This window comes from Mustela lutreola, chromosome 2 (assembly GCF_030435805.1).
Source record: "Mustela lutreola isolate mMusLut2 chromosome 2, mMusLut2.pri, whole genome shotgun sequence".
Classification (NCBI taxonomy): Eukaryota; Metazoa; Chordata; class Mammalia; order Carnivora; family Mustelidae; genus Mustela; species Mustela lutreola.
Window position 1 is genome coordinate 158319922 of NC_081291.1, and position 17448 is coordinate 158337369.

The 17448-nt window shown below is 43.3% G+C and overlaps 1 protein-coding gene across 1 annotated transcript in view; it reads left to right on the forward strand.

Moving 5' to 3' along the window:
• The first annotated feature begins 3001 nt into the window (after nucleotides 1-3001).
• Nucleotides 3002-17448, forward strand: part of FSTL1 (follistatin like 1) — a 60562-nt gene continuing 46115 nt past the window's right edge. The window contains exons 1-2 of the mRNA XM_059163951.1: nucleotides 3002-3133; nucleotides 3291-3347. Coding sequence (XP_059019934.1) covers nucleotides 3131-3133; nucleotides 3291-3347 — 60 coding nt within the window. The 5' untranslated portion in view covers nucleotides 3002-3130. The remainder of the gene's footprint in view (nucleotides 3134-3290; nucleotides 3348-17448) is intronic.

A 17448-nucleotide genomic window follows, 5' to 3' on the forward strand; every position in this document is an offset into this window, starting at 1 on the left:
TGCCTATTCATACCCTCTGTCCATTTTTCTCTTGGGGTTCCAGTCTTTTTCTTACTGATTTGCAGGAGTTACATTTATATTGTACTTAGAAGTTCCATGTCAGTTTTAGATATTGAGTAATTCCTTCTAATTTATCATTTTTATAGTGCCCTTGATTAAACAGGAATCTGTAATTTTGATAAAATCAGATCCATTGTTTGTGCCTCAAGTGTAGAGAGAATAAAGATAAAACAAACAAACAAACAAAAAACTTGTTTATGCCCTAAGCATCTTAAAATCTAGCTGGAGAATCAAGAACAACAATTATGTGAACAAGTATTAAACATTGCATAACAGTATACTATAAAATGCCAAGTTGTAAGACTATATAATCAACTGTTAACCTTGGAAAAGTATACAAATTTTTCTAAGTTTCAGTTTCCTTATTTGGGAAATGGAAGCAATGAAAAAAATGCATTTTCTGTTTGTTGTGATGATTAAATAAAATAAGATGCGTTGAATGGCTCTGTAGTACCTAGTACACAGTACCAGCTGCAACTCAGATGCAAAACAGGGTCAATGAAATAATGGCTACCATTTATAGAGGTCTACAACTTGCCAGACACTTTCTAGAACCTACCACATTTACATTTCACAATCCTCTGCAAGACATTATCATTGCTATCTGTCAGATGCAGAAACCTAGGTTCAGAGAGTGTAAGTAATTTGATGAAGGTTACACAGCTAGTAAGTGGTAGTGACCACATTGAAAGCCAGGTTTGTTAGACTTTAAACCTCATGTCCACTACGGCCAAGTTATTGTCAGAAATGGTGCTAGAGAAGCAAAGAAACTTCACTTGGGTCCTGGGGAGAGAAAGACAGACTTTGACTTTGAATAGACACAAGGAGAAAGAGAGGAAAGGAGATCATGCCAGATTCTGAGGGGGTGCAGTTGATGTGTGAGGGATAGAAAGTATTTTGAGTTATTAGAGGGCAGGAGCAAAACCTTATACATCACATTTGCCTTCAGTCCTAGCACAGAGACGGGAGCAGAGGGCTGGGAGGACTTCTATTCCCTACCTCTCTTTTTTCCATATCAAGGGAGTAGAATGAGTTTCTGACTGGTGAGCTTGAAAGAGGAACTAAATATGTGTCGCTCTGACCCCTCAAGTTTGGGGAGCTCGCCTGCCCTAGAAATCATGTGTTTTCTGCTTTTCCAAAAACTGCAAAACTGCAGTCAATTTTATAAGAGCCGATTTTCACAAAAGGGGTCCCTCTGCATCTCCAGGCTTCTATCAGTCATGAGGAAGTTGGGGGGCAGTTCTAGCTTCCCAGTGTTACACAGCAAATCGTCCAATCCCTCTTGGGACTGCCAGGTACTATGAGATCCATTTAACATGTCTTATTTTATTTAATTCTGGGGCAAAGTACATGCAGATCCATTGTCCTCCTAGATCCAAGCCATGGTCACCCTTCCAGTGCCTGCCCCCAGGACAAAGCTGAGATTTTCCCTTTGGTGAGTCTGACTCCAATGGCTATCTCAATGAGTTGCAAACCCGCACGGGGAACATGGGTGCTATCTGAAACCCCCTAAATCACAACAGTAAGCAATCAAGAAACCGATGCATATGAAAAGTTCAGAGGTGGGTGACAATACCGGCCTGATTTGAGCAAAGGGACTGTATTAAGTAGCTGAAGTACAGTTACATAAATAGGTTGGCCCGGGTGATGGGAGCCTTTCAGGAAAGGGGGAGAGTGAATGCGATGTGTGGAAGAAGAGTGCTAAAAGTTTCTGAGGAGAGGAAGAGCCTGAGGAGTACAGTTGAAATTAGGTAGTGAAAACACCGCAACGGGTTGCAGTGGAGACTAGGGGAGGAGAGTCTGGAGCCAGAAAGCAACCAGAGGTGGTTTCCAGAATTCCCGAACGAGGGAGGATAAAGGTCTGGCCCAGGGAAGTGGAAATGTGAATGGCCGTGAAGAGATGCACGTGAGATCTCGAAGGGAAACCTGCCAGCACGCGTTGAAACCAGGGTCTAGGGAATGGGGAAACGTTTTGATGGCGCTCCACTCCTTGGAAAGAAGTAGGTGAGCAGGCCCGGGAGCTGATGAGAAGGGGGAGCTCAGCCTCGGGCATGATAAATCTGTCAGGTGTCAAGGGGATTTGTTTCGGTACCAGGGACACGAGGCACAAAGTGGGAAAGACGCCGCAGCCAGGAGTTTGGGGAGTTAACATCTTCAAAGAGGCAGCGTAGGATCCTGGGAAGAAGTTGGTGGAGATGGGAAGCAAGAATAGGGAGGGGACCTGGGATGACGGGGGTGGGAGTAAGGGCACAGGTAATGGGGGGCAGACAGAAGAAAGAAGGGGGTCACCACTCTTGGACCAGAGGAAAGGACGGGATGAGGTTGCTGGCAAACGCTGGAGTCCATATCTTTTTAGCAGAGGGGGCCGGCTCCCAGCTCTCCCCCAAGGAAACTGACGGTTGAACCCAAAGCAGCCTTCCCCTGGCTGGCTGGTCTCCCGGCCTCTGCACCCACTTCCTCACACGCTGTCTGCCGTGACGCCCTGGTCCCTGGGCTGTGAGGGGGTCCCTCTGCACCTCTTTCCATCAGTCGTGGGGGGCGGCTCCGGCTCCCCAGGCCGCAAGGATCCCTTTCCTGCACACTGCCGCCCCAGACCCGGCCGGGAGCCCCCTGCAGCACCGCCCACCTGGCCATCGCCGCAGCCCGCGCCCACGGCCCGCCAGAGCTGCAGCAAGCCAGAGGGCCCTCCCGGGGGTGGGGTTTCGGCCCCCCATCCCTCTCCGCCTTTGTTGCAGCGCCCCCCGGATACCCCGTCTCTGCCTCTGCCCCCAGGTCCCCGCGGCCTGAGGAGAGAGGGGGTTGTTCGGTCGGAGCCAGGACGCACGCGGGATCCCCAGAGCGAGGGGCGGGGAGGACCGAGCGGAGCCGCGAGCCGCGGGGGCCGCTGCTGCAGAAGGGGAGGAGAATGGGGAGGAGCTGGGGGCCAGGCAGTCGGGGAAGGAGGGGTCTTAAGGGGCGGTGAGCGCAGGTCGGATTTCCTCGGAGGCTGCCGAGCGGCGGAGCTCCCACCTTCCCTCAGAGCTCGCTGCGGCCGCCCTGCCCCGCGCCCTCAGGAGACCGGGACCGGACCATGGTGAGAGCTGGACGCGCGGCGCGGGGCGCGGTGGTCCAACCCCCTTCGCGCGGACGAGGGTGACCGGGCGGAGGGGGCGAGTCCGCGGGACCCCGCGAAGTTTCCCGGGTGGGCGCGGGGCCCGGCGCCTTCAGTCTCGTTCTTCTCTCTTCCGCAGATGTGGACACGCTGGCTCGCGCTCGCGCTGGTGGCGGTCGCCTGGGTCCACGCCGAGGTAGGTGAGCGGCCGAGGAGGTGCGAACTCGGGCTCCGGGGCCACTTGGGTGTGCGCGCCGGACGGGCGGGGAGTGCGTCCTGGGGATGTTCTCCCGGGGTGGGACTGGGAGTTTCCATGCGTGGGGCGAGGGGGCGCTCCGAGCAGAAATGCTACTTGCGAAACTTAAACCTCCAGATCAGGAAAAGTAGTTTGGGCCATAAGCGGGAGCCCCAACGCGGCTAATATGGAGGGAGAGTGAGGAGGGGGAAAGAGGACGAGCTGGGCGGATTGGGACGGAGGCGGCGACGAGAGCCGCCCTTGAGTTCAAAAAGGCGACTTTGAGTTCTTTCCTTTAGTTAAGAGGAAATTAAAAATAGTTGGGGGCTTTTTCCTAACTCCTCGGGGAAAGGGGAGGGGAGAGATTCTTCTTTAGGGCGGAATGCTTTTTTCTTTTTTTATAAAGTAAGATTGTGATTCGCAGCCCTTTATTTATTTATTTATTTATTTATTTTACTTTGTAAAGTGCCCTCGGATTTTGTGTTAATATCAGGGCCATATAACAGTCTTTTAAAAGCTCAATTTTCCCGTAATCCAGCGTTGCGCAAGTGTAAGAGATCCGTTGCTCTGCTCTTTGGGGGCTCCACGTTTCCAAAGTATTTCAGCGCTTTTTTGGTAATGTTTTCCTTTCAACTCCAGTGACCTTCCTGAGATACTACAAACAAACCAACAAACTCTTCACTCACAAGCCCCTCCATTAACTCAAAGGTTTATGGACAGAAAATAAACAATTCCAAATTCCCTGGGCTCTAGTCTCCAGAAGAGTGAGGTCAGAAACCAAACATTTGATAATTATGGCAGGAAATGTGGAAGGAATTAAAAAGCATGAGGGAGAAGAAATGGAATGTACATTACAAAAGAAATAGCTCCCTGGTGGGTGGTTATTCCCCCTCTTTGAATTTTTTCTTCGAGTTACAGTTTAGCCCCACCCTTTGCATCACAGATTGACTCTGCCCAGCAAAAAAAATCACAAAAGCATGCAAGGTCTTCATGAGTTAAAAAAAAAAAAAAAAAGCATATATTACTCTCACTTAATTCATCCATAAACTCTCACTTAATTCATTACTGTGTTATTGGTTGCACTGGAAACACAAACTCACAATGAAATTTTAAAAATAGCTAATATTTACTGGATATCTACTTTGTGTTGTAATGAAACCCCATTTTAATGATGGGGAAACTGAGTCAGAGGTTATGTATTTTATCCAGTGCCCTAAGATGTTACATGGTAGGGATAGGGATCTGAACCCCAACAGTCTGGCATCATACCCCTGGTTCTTAACCACTACCCCACAGAAGGTGTTCACATTTGGGGCATTGGACTGCATGTGTCTTTTCTTTTAAATCTTCACCAACCTTATGAGGTCAATTTTTTTATCCCCATTTTACAGAAGAGGAAACACTTTTAGGAGATTAGATAATGTGCCCAGGGTCACACAGCTAATTAGTTCTGAAGAAGGATCTGAATCCAGCTCCCTCAGTGTTTGGGGCCCATCTTGAACTCCAGATCTGCTTCTCATGCATTTTGTTTTCCAGGGTTTGAATTTGAGGGAGGATTGCTCTTCACTGGCTGATTTAGCCCTGGCTAGGGAACACCCTTCCATCCTTGCTATGGCCCTCAAAAGGCAGCTGCAGTCCAATGATGGATGAGGTGAATCCCTGGTTGGTTTTATGGGAGGCTTAGGAATTGCCAGCTAGTGTGTGAAATCACTCAGTGAACTGGAATGCAGATGTGAGGTATGAGGAAGCTGTTGGTTCCTGCACCAGAAGACTGAAAGCTGAAGGCCCTATAATACAAGGTCCAGTATCTATTCTAGGCAGGCTGCACTATTCCCCCACCCCACCCCCCCCCACCTCCCCCACCCCCCGCACCAACTAGCATTGACTAGCATTGCAGGGAAAAGTTTTGTTCTCATAGGAAACTCCCCCAGCAGCAATTTCCTGCTTTGGGTGGAAAACCAGAGAGTTCTCCCACCAAATTCCCAGACAAAATCAAGGAGCCAAGGCATGAAAACTGAGAGAGTTGGTGCAGAAAGTAGACACGAACTCAGAGTACCTGAGGAGTAAGGAGGAGTAGGTATGATCCTGGTTACATTTCATACCTCCAGATTATTAAGGATTATCCTTTTTTTTTTTTTTTTAAGATTTTATGTATTTATTCAAGAGGGTGGGGAGAGTAAGCAGAAGGGAGAGGGAGAGAGAATCTGAAGTAGACCCTATGCCGAGTACAGAGCCTGACGTGGGGCTCGATCCCACCATCACGATATCATGACCTGAACTGAAACCAAGAGTTGGACACTTAACTGACTGAGCCACCCAGGTGCCCCAAGTGAACTTTTAATCAATCCAGTCTCTTGATGTCTGGCCTGAGTAACATGTGGCAAGTTTTTAATCCATGTTAGCAATTTGTATATTATTTTAAGTCTTTTATAATTGTGCTTGGGATAGAACTTTTTTCCTTACCAGCTATAAGAACATACAGCAAATAAAGCCAAATAATGATATTTACAACCTTTATTGACATGAATCCCTGTTAGTAGACCTTAGGGCTAAAGGTATACAAATACTGTTGAATTTTTTCAAAAAACAAAATTTTAAAAATCAACTTAGTTTTCTTGATGCTTTTTGGTTTAATACAAGTGCGAGTACTTAATATATGTGATTCCTTGACAAATCATGTTGCTGTTGGAAGGAGCCAAGACTTCAGAAGCAGAGGTGTCCCAGGCTTGGGAAAAGGGGGTTGTCATTATTAATGCCAGTCTGTAAATCCTGTTTGGTTAGATTCGGGAAACTATTAACAAATCTCATTAAGGGAAGTGTTCTATTTCAAATGTTTTCTATAGTCTCTTACTCACTTGGTACTACTTGCTTTTTTGATTGCTTCCTCTCTTTTACTTTCTCCTTTCTTAATACTCTTTTATCACCAATGTATGCCTTCTGGCAGCTTCCCCACATTCTGCTCCCTCCACCTGAGCTCACTCTTTGCAGTCTATGCTTGAGAGGGGATATTGGCGAGGGTAGCACAGGTCTGCTGAAGAGTATATGTTAGCATCTATATGGGTGAGGAAATGGGGGGGGGTTGGCAGCAGCTTGAGGGAATGCTTCAACTAACAGTGACAAGGCTACCCCTTTTCTAGATTCTGTTGGGAGGGGGGTATGTGGGCTTGCTCATTCTTCACCCATTCCCCTCCCACAGAGAATTACTGCAGTTAAGTGAGAGGTGTGGACAGAGACTAGGAAAGTTGGACAGTCCAGGCATGAAAACATGTGCCCTTGGGCCTCAGTGGGTGGATCCAAGTCCACTCTAACATGGCAGGCTGGAAGGGACCCTGTGGCCCAGCTGCCTGCTTCTGAAAGACAGCCTTGGCGAGCACCCAAGCACACTTCCGCTCTCCCTCAGCGGCTGTGTCTGCTAATGCTCTGATTGCCAGCATCCCAGGTCTATAAAATCACCATGATAAGTCACATGTGCAAGGGAGTGATGCACCAATCAGAGCACTCACTACATTAAGGCATAACTTGACCCATGAACTGTGAGTGCATCACTTCAGGTAATAGTAACAATAATAATTACCCAGACAAAGGATTATTAGGTCCTTGTCCTGTTGAAGCCAGATTTCTCATTTATAGCCCATTATCAACATACAAGTTAATCAATCACTAGTGGGGTTTTATTGGCTGATGTGGGATCTTCTCTATATCCTTCAGAATTATTCTAATGGTGGATTCATGGAGGTCCAGAGTCTGACGCACTTTCTCTGACTCCTCCTTAGAGCCGCAGCAGAACTAGGATTTTAATATTCATCTTGTACATTAACCTCTAAAATAATATCTTGTTTATCCATTCACAAATAAACTACTTGCTGTGATTCTAAAGACCATTATTGGAAATCAGAATGTTAAAACATAGCAGGGCTTCTGCTGAATAACCAGAACGGAAGGGCAAGCACCCTGCACACTGAGGCCTGGCCACTGAAGCTGTCTTTAGAAAAAGGACATGTTAAAGTTCCCATGCAAGCCTCTGGATTGAGTGATGGAAAGCAGGAGTCAGTTCCCAACCTCAAAGGAGCTAGTTGGGAAGGAGCGGTGAGGTGGCAATCAGTGGACATGAGGCTGCGATTGATGTAATGTCCAGGAGAAGAAAATAAAGTCTTCAAAGTCAGTGGGTCAGAAAGATGTGTTTCTAGGAAAACAGAGAAAACGATGAACTGTAAATACCAGTGGTCACACACAATGAATTGAAAATGTCAGTGTCATTTTCCTACTCCTCTTCAAATAACTGGACATCAAGATAAAATTCCTAGTAGCCATAAACAGAATGAATGTAATGACACCAGATATTATAGGACTGAAAAAAACCTTATACTTAGATGGATTAATTTTGTAAGCCAGGTGGTTAATGTCACGCAAGTCACTGCATAATTTTCTCTAAAGTTGCTGTCTTCTGGTGCCTGTGACTTTGGCGTGGGGTGCTTTCTGTGGGAGCGAGTCATTACCAGCACAGACCTTCTCTTCACAGAGCCCATCAGGCAGTACTGCAACGGGCTGAGCACGCCCTGCACACAGGGCAGAGTCATGCCTGAAGTGTAGACATGGTCTCTGTCCTCAGGTTGCTTTCAGTCTAAAGATGGGCCAGGTGCTTAAAACTGTGGCAGCTAGGGGGAGGAGTCAAGATGGCGGAGAAGTAGCAAGCTGAGACTGCTTCAGCTAGCCGGAGATCAGCTAGATAGCTTATCTAAAGATTGCAAACACCTGAAAATCCATCGGCAGATCGAAGAGAAGAAGAACAGCAATTCTGGAAACAGAAAAACAACCACTTTCTGAAAGGTAGGACCGGCGGAGAAGTGAATCCAAAGCGACGGGAAGATAGACCCCGGGGGGAGGGGCCGGCTCCCGGCAAGCGGCGGAGCAACCGCGCACAAAATCAGGACTTTTAAAAGTCTGTTCCGCGGAGGGACATCGCTCCAGAGGCTAAACCGGAGCGAAGCCCACGCGGGGTCAGCGTGGCCTCAGGTCCCGCAGGGTCACAGAAGGATCGGGGGTGTCTGAGTGTCGCAGAGCTTGCGGGTATTGGAACGGGAAAGCCGGCTACAGAGACAGAGCCGACAGTAAGCTCGCAGCTCCGTGTTACCTTGAACCGGTCGCAGGCTCGGTGAGCTCGGAGCGCGGCCGGAGGTCAGGCAGACGGGAGTAACTGGGCGCTGTTCTCTGAGGGCGCACTGAGGAGTGGGGCCCTGGGCTCTCGGCTCCTCCGGGCCGGAGACCAGGAGGCCGCCATTTGTATTCCCGTCCTCTGGAACTCTACGGAAAGCGCTCAGGGAACAAAAGCTCCTGAAAGCAAACCCGAGCTGATTACTCACCCCGGCCCCGGGTAAGGGCGGTGTAATTCCGCCTGGGGCAAAGACACTTGAAAATCACTACAACAGGCCCCTCCCCCAGAAGATCAACAAGAAATCCAGCCGAGACCAAGCTCACCTACCAAGGAGTGCGGTTTCAATACCAAGGAGAGCAGCAGAATTCCAGAGGAGGAGAAAGCCAAGCACGGAACTCATGGCTTTTTTCCTGTGATTTTTTTTAGTCTTGCAGTTAATTTAATTTTTTCTTTTTCATTTTTTTTTTTTTTTTCTCGCCTTCGGGTAAAACTTTTTTTTTTTTTTAACTGTTACCTTTTTCTTTTTTAACGATTTTTTACTAGTTTATCTAATATATATATATATTTTTTTACATTTTTCTTAGGTGTTTTCTTTTTTAAAAAAAAATTCTTTTCTTTTTTTTTTTTTTCTTTTTTCTTTCTTCCTTTTTGAACCTCTTTTTATCCCCTTTCTCCCCACTCACGATTTTGGATCTCTTCTAATTTGGCTAAAGCATATTTTCCTGGGGTTGTTGCCACCCTTTTAGTATTTTACTTGCCCCTTCATTTACTCTTATCTGGACAAAATGACAAGACGTAAAAATTCACCACAAAAAAAAGAACAAGAGGCAGTACCGAAGGCTAGGGACCTAATCAATACAGACATCGGTAATATGTCAGATCTAGAGTTCAGAATGACAATTCTCAAGGTTCTAGCCGGGCTCGAAAAAGGCATGGAAGATATTAGAGAAACCCTCTCGAGAGATATAAAAGCCCTTTCTGGAGAAATAAAAGAACTAAAATCTAACCAAGTTGAAATCAAAAAAGCTATTAATGAGGTGCAATCAAAAATGGAGGCTCTCACTGCTAGGATAAATGAGGCAGAAGAAAGAATTAGTGATATAGAAGACCAAATGACAGAGAATAAAGAAGCTGATCAAAAGAGGGACAAACAGCTACTGGACCACGAGGGGAGAATTCGAGAAATAAGTGACACCATAAGACGAAACAACATTAGAATAATTGGGATTCCAGAAGAAGAAGAAAGTGAGAGGGGAGCAGAAGGTATACTGGAGAGAATTATTGGGGAGAATTTCCCCAATATGGCAAAGGGAACAAGCATCAAAATTCAGGAGGTTCAGAGAATGCCCCTCAAAATAAATAAGAATAGGCCCACACCCCGTCACATAATAGTAAAATTTACAAGTCTCAATGACAAAGAGAAAATCCTGAAAGCAGCCCGGGAAAAGAAGTCTGTAACATACAATGGTAAAAATATTAGATTGGCAGCTGACTTATCCACAGAGACCTGGCAGGCCAGAAAGAGCTGGCATGATATTTTCAGAGCACTAAACGAGAAAAACATGCAGCCAAGAATACTATATCCAGCTAGGCTATCATTGAAAATAGAAGGAGAGATTAAAAGCTTCCAGGACAAACAACAACTGAAAGAATTTGCAAATACCAAACCAGCTCTACAGGAAATATTGAAAGGGGTCCTCTAAGCAAAGAGAGAGCCTACAAGTGGTAGATCAGAAAGGAACAGAGACCATATACAGTAACAGTCACCTTACAGGCAATACAATGGCACTAAATTCATATCTCTCAATAGTTACCCTGAATGTGAATGGGCTAAATGCCCCTGTCAAAAGACACAGGGTATCAGAATGGATAAAAAAACAAAACCCATCTATATGTTGCCTCCAAGAAACACATTTTAAGCCCGAAGACACCTCCAGATTTAAAGTGAGGGGGTGGAAAAGAATTTACCATGCTAATGGACATCAGAAGAAAGCAGGAGTGGCAATCCTTATATCAGATCAATTAGATTTTAAGCCAAAGACTGTAATAAGAGATGAGGAAGGACACTATATCATACTCAAAGGGTCTGTCCAACAAGAAGATTTAACAATTTTAAATATCTATGCCCCCAACGTGGGAGCAGCCAACTATATAAACCAATTAATAACAAAATCAAAGAAACACATAAACAACAATACAATAATAGTAGGGGACTTTAATATTCCCCTCACTGAAATGGACAGGTCATCCAAGCAAAAGATCAGCAAGGAAATAAAGGCCTTAAATGACACACTGGACCAGATGGACATCACAGATATATTCAGAATATTTCATCCCAAAGCAACAGAATACACATTCTTCTCTAGTGCACATGGTACATTCTCCAGAATAGATCACATCCTCGGTCCTAAATCAGGACTCAACCGGTATCAAAAGATTGGGATCATTCCCTGCATATTTTCAGACCACAATGCTCTAAAGCTAGAACTCAACCACAAAAGGAAGTTTGGAAAGAACCCAAATACATGGAGACTAAACAGTATCCTTCTAAAGAATGAATGGGTCAACCGGGAAATTAAAGAAGAATTGAAAAAAATCATGGAAACAAATGATAATGAAAATACAACGGTTCAAAATCTGTGGGACACAACAAAGGCAGTCCTGAGAGGAAAATATATAGCGGTACAAGCCTTTCTCAAGAAACAAGAAAGGTCTCAGGTACACAACCTAACCCTACACCTAAAGGAGCTGGAGAAGGAACAAGAAAGAAACCCTAAGCCCAGCAGGAGAAGAGAAATCATAAAGATCAGAGCAGAAATCAATGAAATAGAAACCAAAAAAACAATAGAACAAATCAACGAAACTAGGAGCTGGTTCTTTGAAAGAATTAATAAAATTGATAAACCCCTGGCCCGACTTATCAAAAAGAAAAGAGAAAGGACCCAAATAAATAAAATAATGAATGAAAGAGGAGAGATCACAACTAACACCAAGGAAATACAAACTATTATAAGAACATACTATGAGCAACTCTACGGCAATAAATTTGACAATCTGGAAGAAATGGATGCATTCCTAGAAACATATAAACTACCACAACTGAACCATGAAGAAATAGAAAGCCTGAACAGACCCATAACCAGTAAGGAGATTGAAACAGTCATTAAAAATCTCCAAACAAACAAAAGCCCAGGGCCAGACGGCTTCCCGGGGGAATTCTACCAAACATTTAAAGAAGAACTAATTCCTATTCTCCTGAAACTGTTCCAAAAAATAGAAATGGAAGGAAAACTTCCAAACTCATTTTATGAGGCCAGCATCACCTTGATCCCAAAACCAGACAAGGATCCCACCAAAAAAGAGAGCTATAGACCGATATCCTTGATGAACACAGATGCGAAAATACTCAACAAAATACTAGCCAATCGGATTCAACAGTACATTAAAAAGATTATTCACCACGACCAAGTGGGATTTATTCCAGGGCTGCAAGGTTGGTTCAACATCCGCAAATCAGTCAATGTGATACAACACATCAATAAAAGTAAGAACAAGAACCATATGATACTCTCAATAGATGCTGAAAAAGCATTTGACAAAGTACAACATCCCTTCCTGATCAAAACTCTTCAAAGTGTAGGGATAGAGGGCACATACCTCAATATCATCAAAGCCATCTATGAAAAACCCACCGCAAATATCATTCTCAATGGAGAAAAACTGAAAGCTTTTCCGCTAAGGTCAGGAACACGGCAGGGATGTCCATTATCACCACTGCTATTCAACATCGTACTAGAGGTCCTAGCCTCAGCAATCAGACAACAAAAGGAAATTAAAGGCATCCAAATCGGCAAAGAAGAAGTCAAATTATCACTCTTCGCAGATGATATGATACTATATGTGGAAAACCCAAAAGACTCCACTCCAAAACTGCTAGAACTTATACAGGAATTCAGTAAAGTGTCAGGATATAAAATCAATGCACAGAAATCAGTTGCATTTCTCTACACCAACAGCAAGACAGAAGAAAGAGATATTAAGGAGTCAATCCCATTTACAATTGCATCCAAAACCATAAGATACCTAGGAATAAACCTAACCAAAGAGACACAGAATCTATACTCAGAAAACTATAAAGTACTCATGAAAGAAATTGAGGAAGACACAAAGAAATGGAAAAATGTTCCATGCTCCTGGATTGGAAGAATAAATATTGTGAAAATGTCTATGCTACCTAAAGCAATCTACACATTTAATGCAATTCCTATCAAAGTACCATCCATCTTTTTCAAAGAAATGGAACAAATAATTCTAAAATTTATATGGAACCAGAAAAGACCTCGAATAGCCAAAGGGATATTGAAAAAGAAAGCCAACGTTGGTGGCATCACAATTCCGGACTTCAAGCTCTATTACAAAGCTGTCATCATCAAGACAGCATGGTACTGGCACAAAAACAGACACATAGATCAATGGAACAGAATAGAGAGCCCAGAAATAGACCCTCAACTCTATGGTCAACTAATCTTCGACAAAGCAGGAAAGAATGTCCAATGGAAAAAAGACAGCCTTTTCAATAAATGGTGCTGGGAAAATTGGACAGCCACATGCAGAAAAATGAAATTGGACCATTTCCTTACACCACACACAAAAATAGACTCAAAATGGATGAAGGACCTCAATGTACGAAAGGAATCCATCAAAATCCTTGAGGAGAACACGGGCAGCAACCTCTTCGACCTCTGCCGCAGCAACATCTTCCTAGGAACAACGCAAAAGGCAAGGGAAGCAAGGGAAAAAATGAACTACTGGGATTTCATCAAGATCAAAAGCTTTTGCACAGCAAAGGAAACAGTTAACAAAATCAAAAGACAACTGACAGAATGGGAGAAGATATTTGCAAACGACATATCAGATAAAGGACTAGTGTCCAGAATCTATAAAGAACTTAGCAAACTCAACACCCAAAGAACAAATAATCCAATCAAGAAATGGGCAGAAGACATGAACAGACATTTCTGCAAAGAAGACATCCAGATGGCCAACAGACACATGAAAAAGTGCTCCATATCACTTGGCATCAGGGAAATACAAATCAAAACCACAATGAGATATCACCTCACACCAGTCAGAATGGCTAAAATCAACAAGTCAGGAAATGACAGATGCTGGCGAGGATGCGGAGAAAGGGGAACCCTCCTACACTGTTGGTGGGAATGCAAGCTGGTGCAGCCACTCTGGAAAACAGCATGGAGGTTCCTCAAAATGTTGAAAATAGAACTGCCCTATGACCCAGCAATTGCACTATTGGGTATTTACCCTAAAGATACAAATGTAGTGATCCAAAGGGACACATGCACCCGAATGTTTATAGCAGCAATGTCCACAATAGCCAAACTATGGAAAGAACCTAGATGTCCATCAACAGATGAATGGATCAAGAAGATGTGGTATATATACACAATGGAATACTATGCAGCCATCAAAAGAAATGAAATCTTGCCATTTGCAACAACATGGATGGAACTAGAGCGTATCATGCTTAGCGAAATAAGTCAAGCAGAGAAAGACAACTATCATATGATCTCCCTGATATGAGGAAGTGGTGATGCAACATGGAGGCTTAAGTGGGTAGAAGAATAAATGAAACAAGATGGGATTGGGAGGGAGACAAACCATAAGTGACTCTTAATCTCACAAAACAAACTGAGGGTTGCCGGGGGGAGGGGGTTGGGGAGAAGGGGGTGGGATTATGGACATTGGGGAGGGTATGTGATTTGGTGAGTGCTGTGAAGTGTGTAAACCTGGTGATTCACAGACCTGGGGATAAAAATATATGTATATAAAAAATATATGTTTATAAAAAATAAAAAATAAAAAAAAAAATAATAATAAAAAAAAAAAAAAAAAAAAAAAAAAAAAAAAAAAAAAAACTGTGGCAGCTATAATATTGTTATACCTACAAGATGAACAAGTGTCTTTATAATTGTAATTATTGCTCTTTTATTTTACATTAATGTAGGGCTTCCCTGGTTTTTAAAGTTTTGTGGTTTTTTATTTGTTTGTTTAACGTTAGTATAATGCACAAACCCTTAAGGTACAGCTTGATGAATTTTACAGATAGATACATCCAAGTAGCCACCACCCAATCAAGAGTGAGGGAATAAGTGCAGAAAGCAGGCTGTGAACTCAAGGTATGTGGAAACAGTTACAATGAAAAGAGTGAGGGGTTGATATGATCAGTTACATTTTATCACTCATCATTTAATTAGTCCAGGCTCTTCATGCTTGGCCCTAGTAATATTTGGCAAGCTTTTAATTCATGTTTTAACAGTAAACCTTTAATAATTATGAAAAGGTAAATTGACCCTTTCCATATGATAATTGCAATTTGGATATTATTGTAAGCATTTTAGCTTGTAGTTAACAGTGTTTATACTAGAAAATTGTTTTTCTTGTTAACTACACAGGCATAGAGCAAACACAGTTAAATACAGTCTTTATTGACATGAATCCATTTTAGCAGACTTTGGATCAGCTTTGGGGGAGCTGACTTGGCTATTTTGCAGCTGGAAATTCCGAGGCTCAATATAATCTACACTGAGAAACTAAATCAAGGAAGGAAACTAAAATAATTCTTTTTGACCACTTTGCCCTGGCCATTATTACTTTCAGAGGAACTACATAAGGTGTCCATTACATTATTTATGATGGCAGAAAACTTAAAATCTACTGCATATCCAACAATAGGAGAAGAGTTAAGGGTTAACAACAATACGTGCCACTAAAAGTTGTGTTTACAAAAATTTATAAGGCTCTGGCAAATGATTACAATTTAAATTAAAAAGCAGAACACTTGCCACTCTGCATTATCCTCACAACTGCATACAGATTTATAGAGAAGTATAGCAAAGTGCTTTAAAATTCATCTTGAGTATTCTTGTGACCCCTCTTTTTCAGGAGGAATTTACCCTCCTAATATATGCTATTCTATTTAAATTTTTAAAATGAGCTATTTTCTGATAAAATATGAAAATGTAATATGCTCCTGAAAAGCTTAGAGAATATAGAAAAGACTAGAAGAAAGAATGAAATTACCATGATTCTACTACCTAAAGATAAATCAGCCCTTTATCACTCCTTTCAGAGAAACTGTCAATCAACAGGGGTATGTGGTGAGCCTACTAGACACTGTAGGCAATAAAATTAAGTATCTCACAACACTGTGAGATAAATGGCCTACAGTGATGGTACGAAGATGGCATGCATGTCACAACTACCCTCTCCCTAACCCATGACAGACATTGCTAATCAGTCATAGAATACTGTCCTCCTGAGTCTGGAGAAGCTTTGAAAATCCTCAGCGAGGTTCTGGGTAGCCACTAGCAATTAGTTATTCTGTGTGTGATATAAAAGATACTTGCCATTCCTTCTAGAAACATCAATCCAATCTGACAGACCCTGGTATATCTTTAAGCAAAATTAAGGTGATTAGAAGGCAGAGGTCAGGACTATGTGAAACAAAGAAAACATGGGGTAATAGATGGTGTGACTAGGGTAACGAATAGATGAAAATGTCAAAAAAAGAAAAGGGGGGGCACTTTATTCCTTCCCAAGCTTTTGACTTCTTAAGACAAATTCAAACACCTTGAAGGGAGCCAAACCCTCTAATGCTGGCCATCAACAAGAATATGATAATGAGAATTTTCTTGGCTGTTCTGATGGAGTAAACAGTTGTTCTTGCTAAGGCTCTACGAGCTGCTGCTGTCATAGATAACAGCTCCTGCATTAGCAGCCATCTGGCAATAACTTGCTAATAGAAAGCTCTTTGGGTAGTTGGAGTACAAAATATACCCTATAAATCTGCATTTTCTGCTGTGGTTGGAGGAGTTCCATGAAATCTCTTCACAGACTTTTTATGTGCTCATTTGGAAACCATCACCAAGAAGCTATTCCCAGGATTAAGTCTGAATTTATGACCCTTAAAATGTTCCCTGAATAATCCCGGACACTATTTTTGACCAGCTTAACTGGTGCCAAAACAAGTCATGTGACACATGGCAAAAGCCATGGCATGTTACAGGCCCGGATTTATACATGTGTGTGTGTGTCATGGGATATTGGCTTCAATTGATAGAAGGAAACTACCTCTTTGTCGTTACTTTTTATCTTGTTCAAGACTTAAAATTTTTGTGTCTGAGGCAAAATTTGTCTTTTCCTCCTCAGTCTTTGACTCTGTCATGCAGTAATAGTAAATGAATGTAATTTATTGATCTATGGGCATGCCAGGCATTATGCCAGTCCCTTTGCCCATATGCTGCTACTGAGAAGAGTGTGGAACTACAAGGCAGTACCGGGTAGATCCCTGTTCTGAAGGAGTTGCTATTACCATAGCTCCTGTGCAGCTCAATTGGATCTGGCCAAATTTAGGGGGCCAGATTTATGGCTTTCTCAGAAAGTACCACCCCCTTCTTCAACTCTGGCTGCTGGTCCAGAAACGCTGAAATGCAGCAGGATTTTCTGAGAAAAATCAGAAAATCCTGTTGTATCCTTCTGAGAAGGATGCCTTCTCAGAACTTGGGAGGCCCTGTTTGAGTCACTGGGGCCATTTGCTGCCTGTCCACGTGGACTACTTGACCAACCTGTCCAGTAGGCGGCAGCTTTCTGTGTGGAAATTGTGTCTATTCCACGTGCTCATCTTTTCTCTTACATTCACATCCCTCAAGCCTTCCACGGAGTCCCTTTCTTCATCCTCTTCTCTTGTTTGGGTATCTGGGTGTTGCCAACTTTTATCTTTTACACGGAGCCTGCTACAGCTCCTTCTTATCACTAAGAAGGACGTTATAAAATAAGGAGAGTCCTTGACTTTGAAGTCCTGCTCTGCCCCTTTCTTAAGCCACCTAATATCTG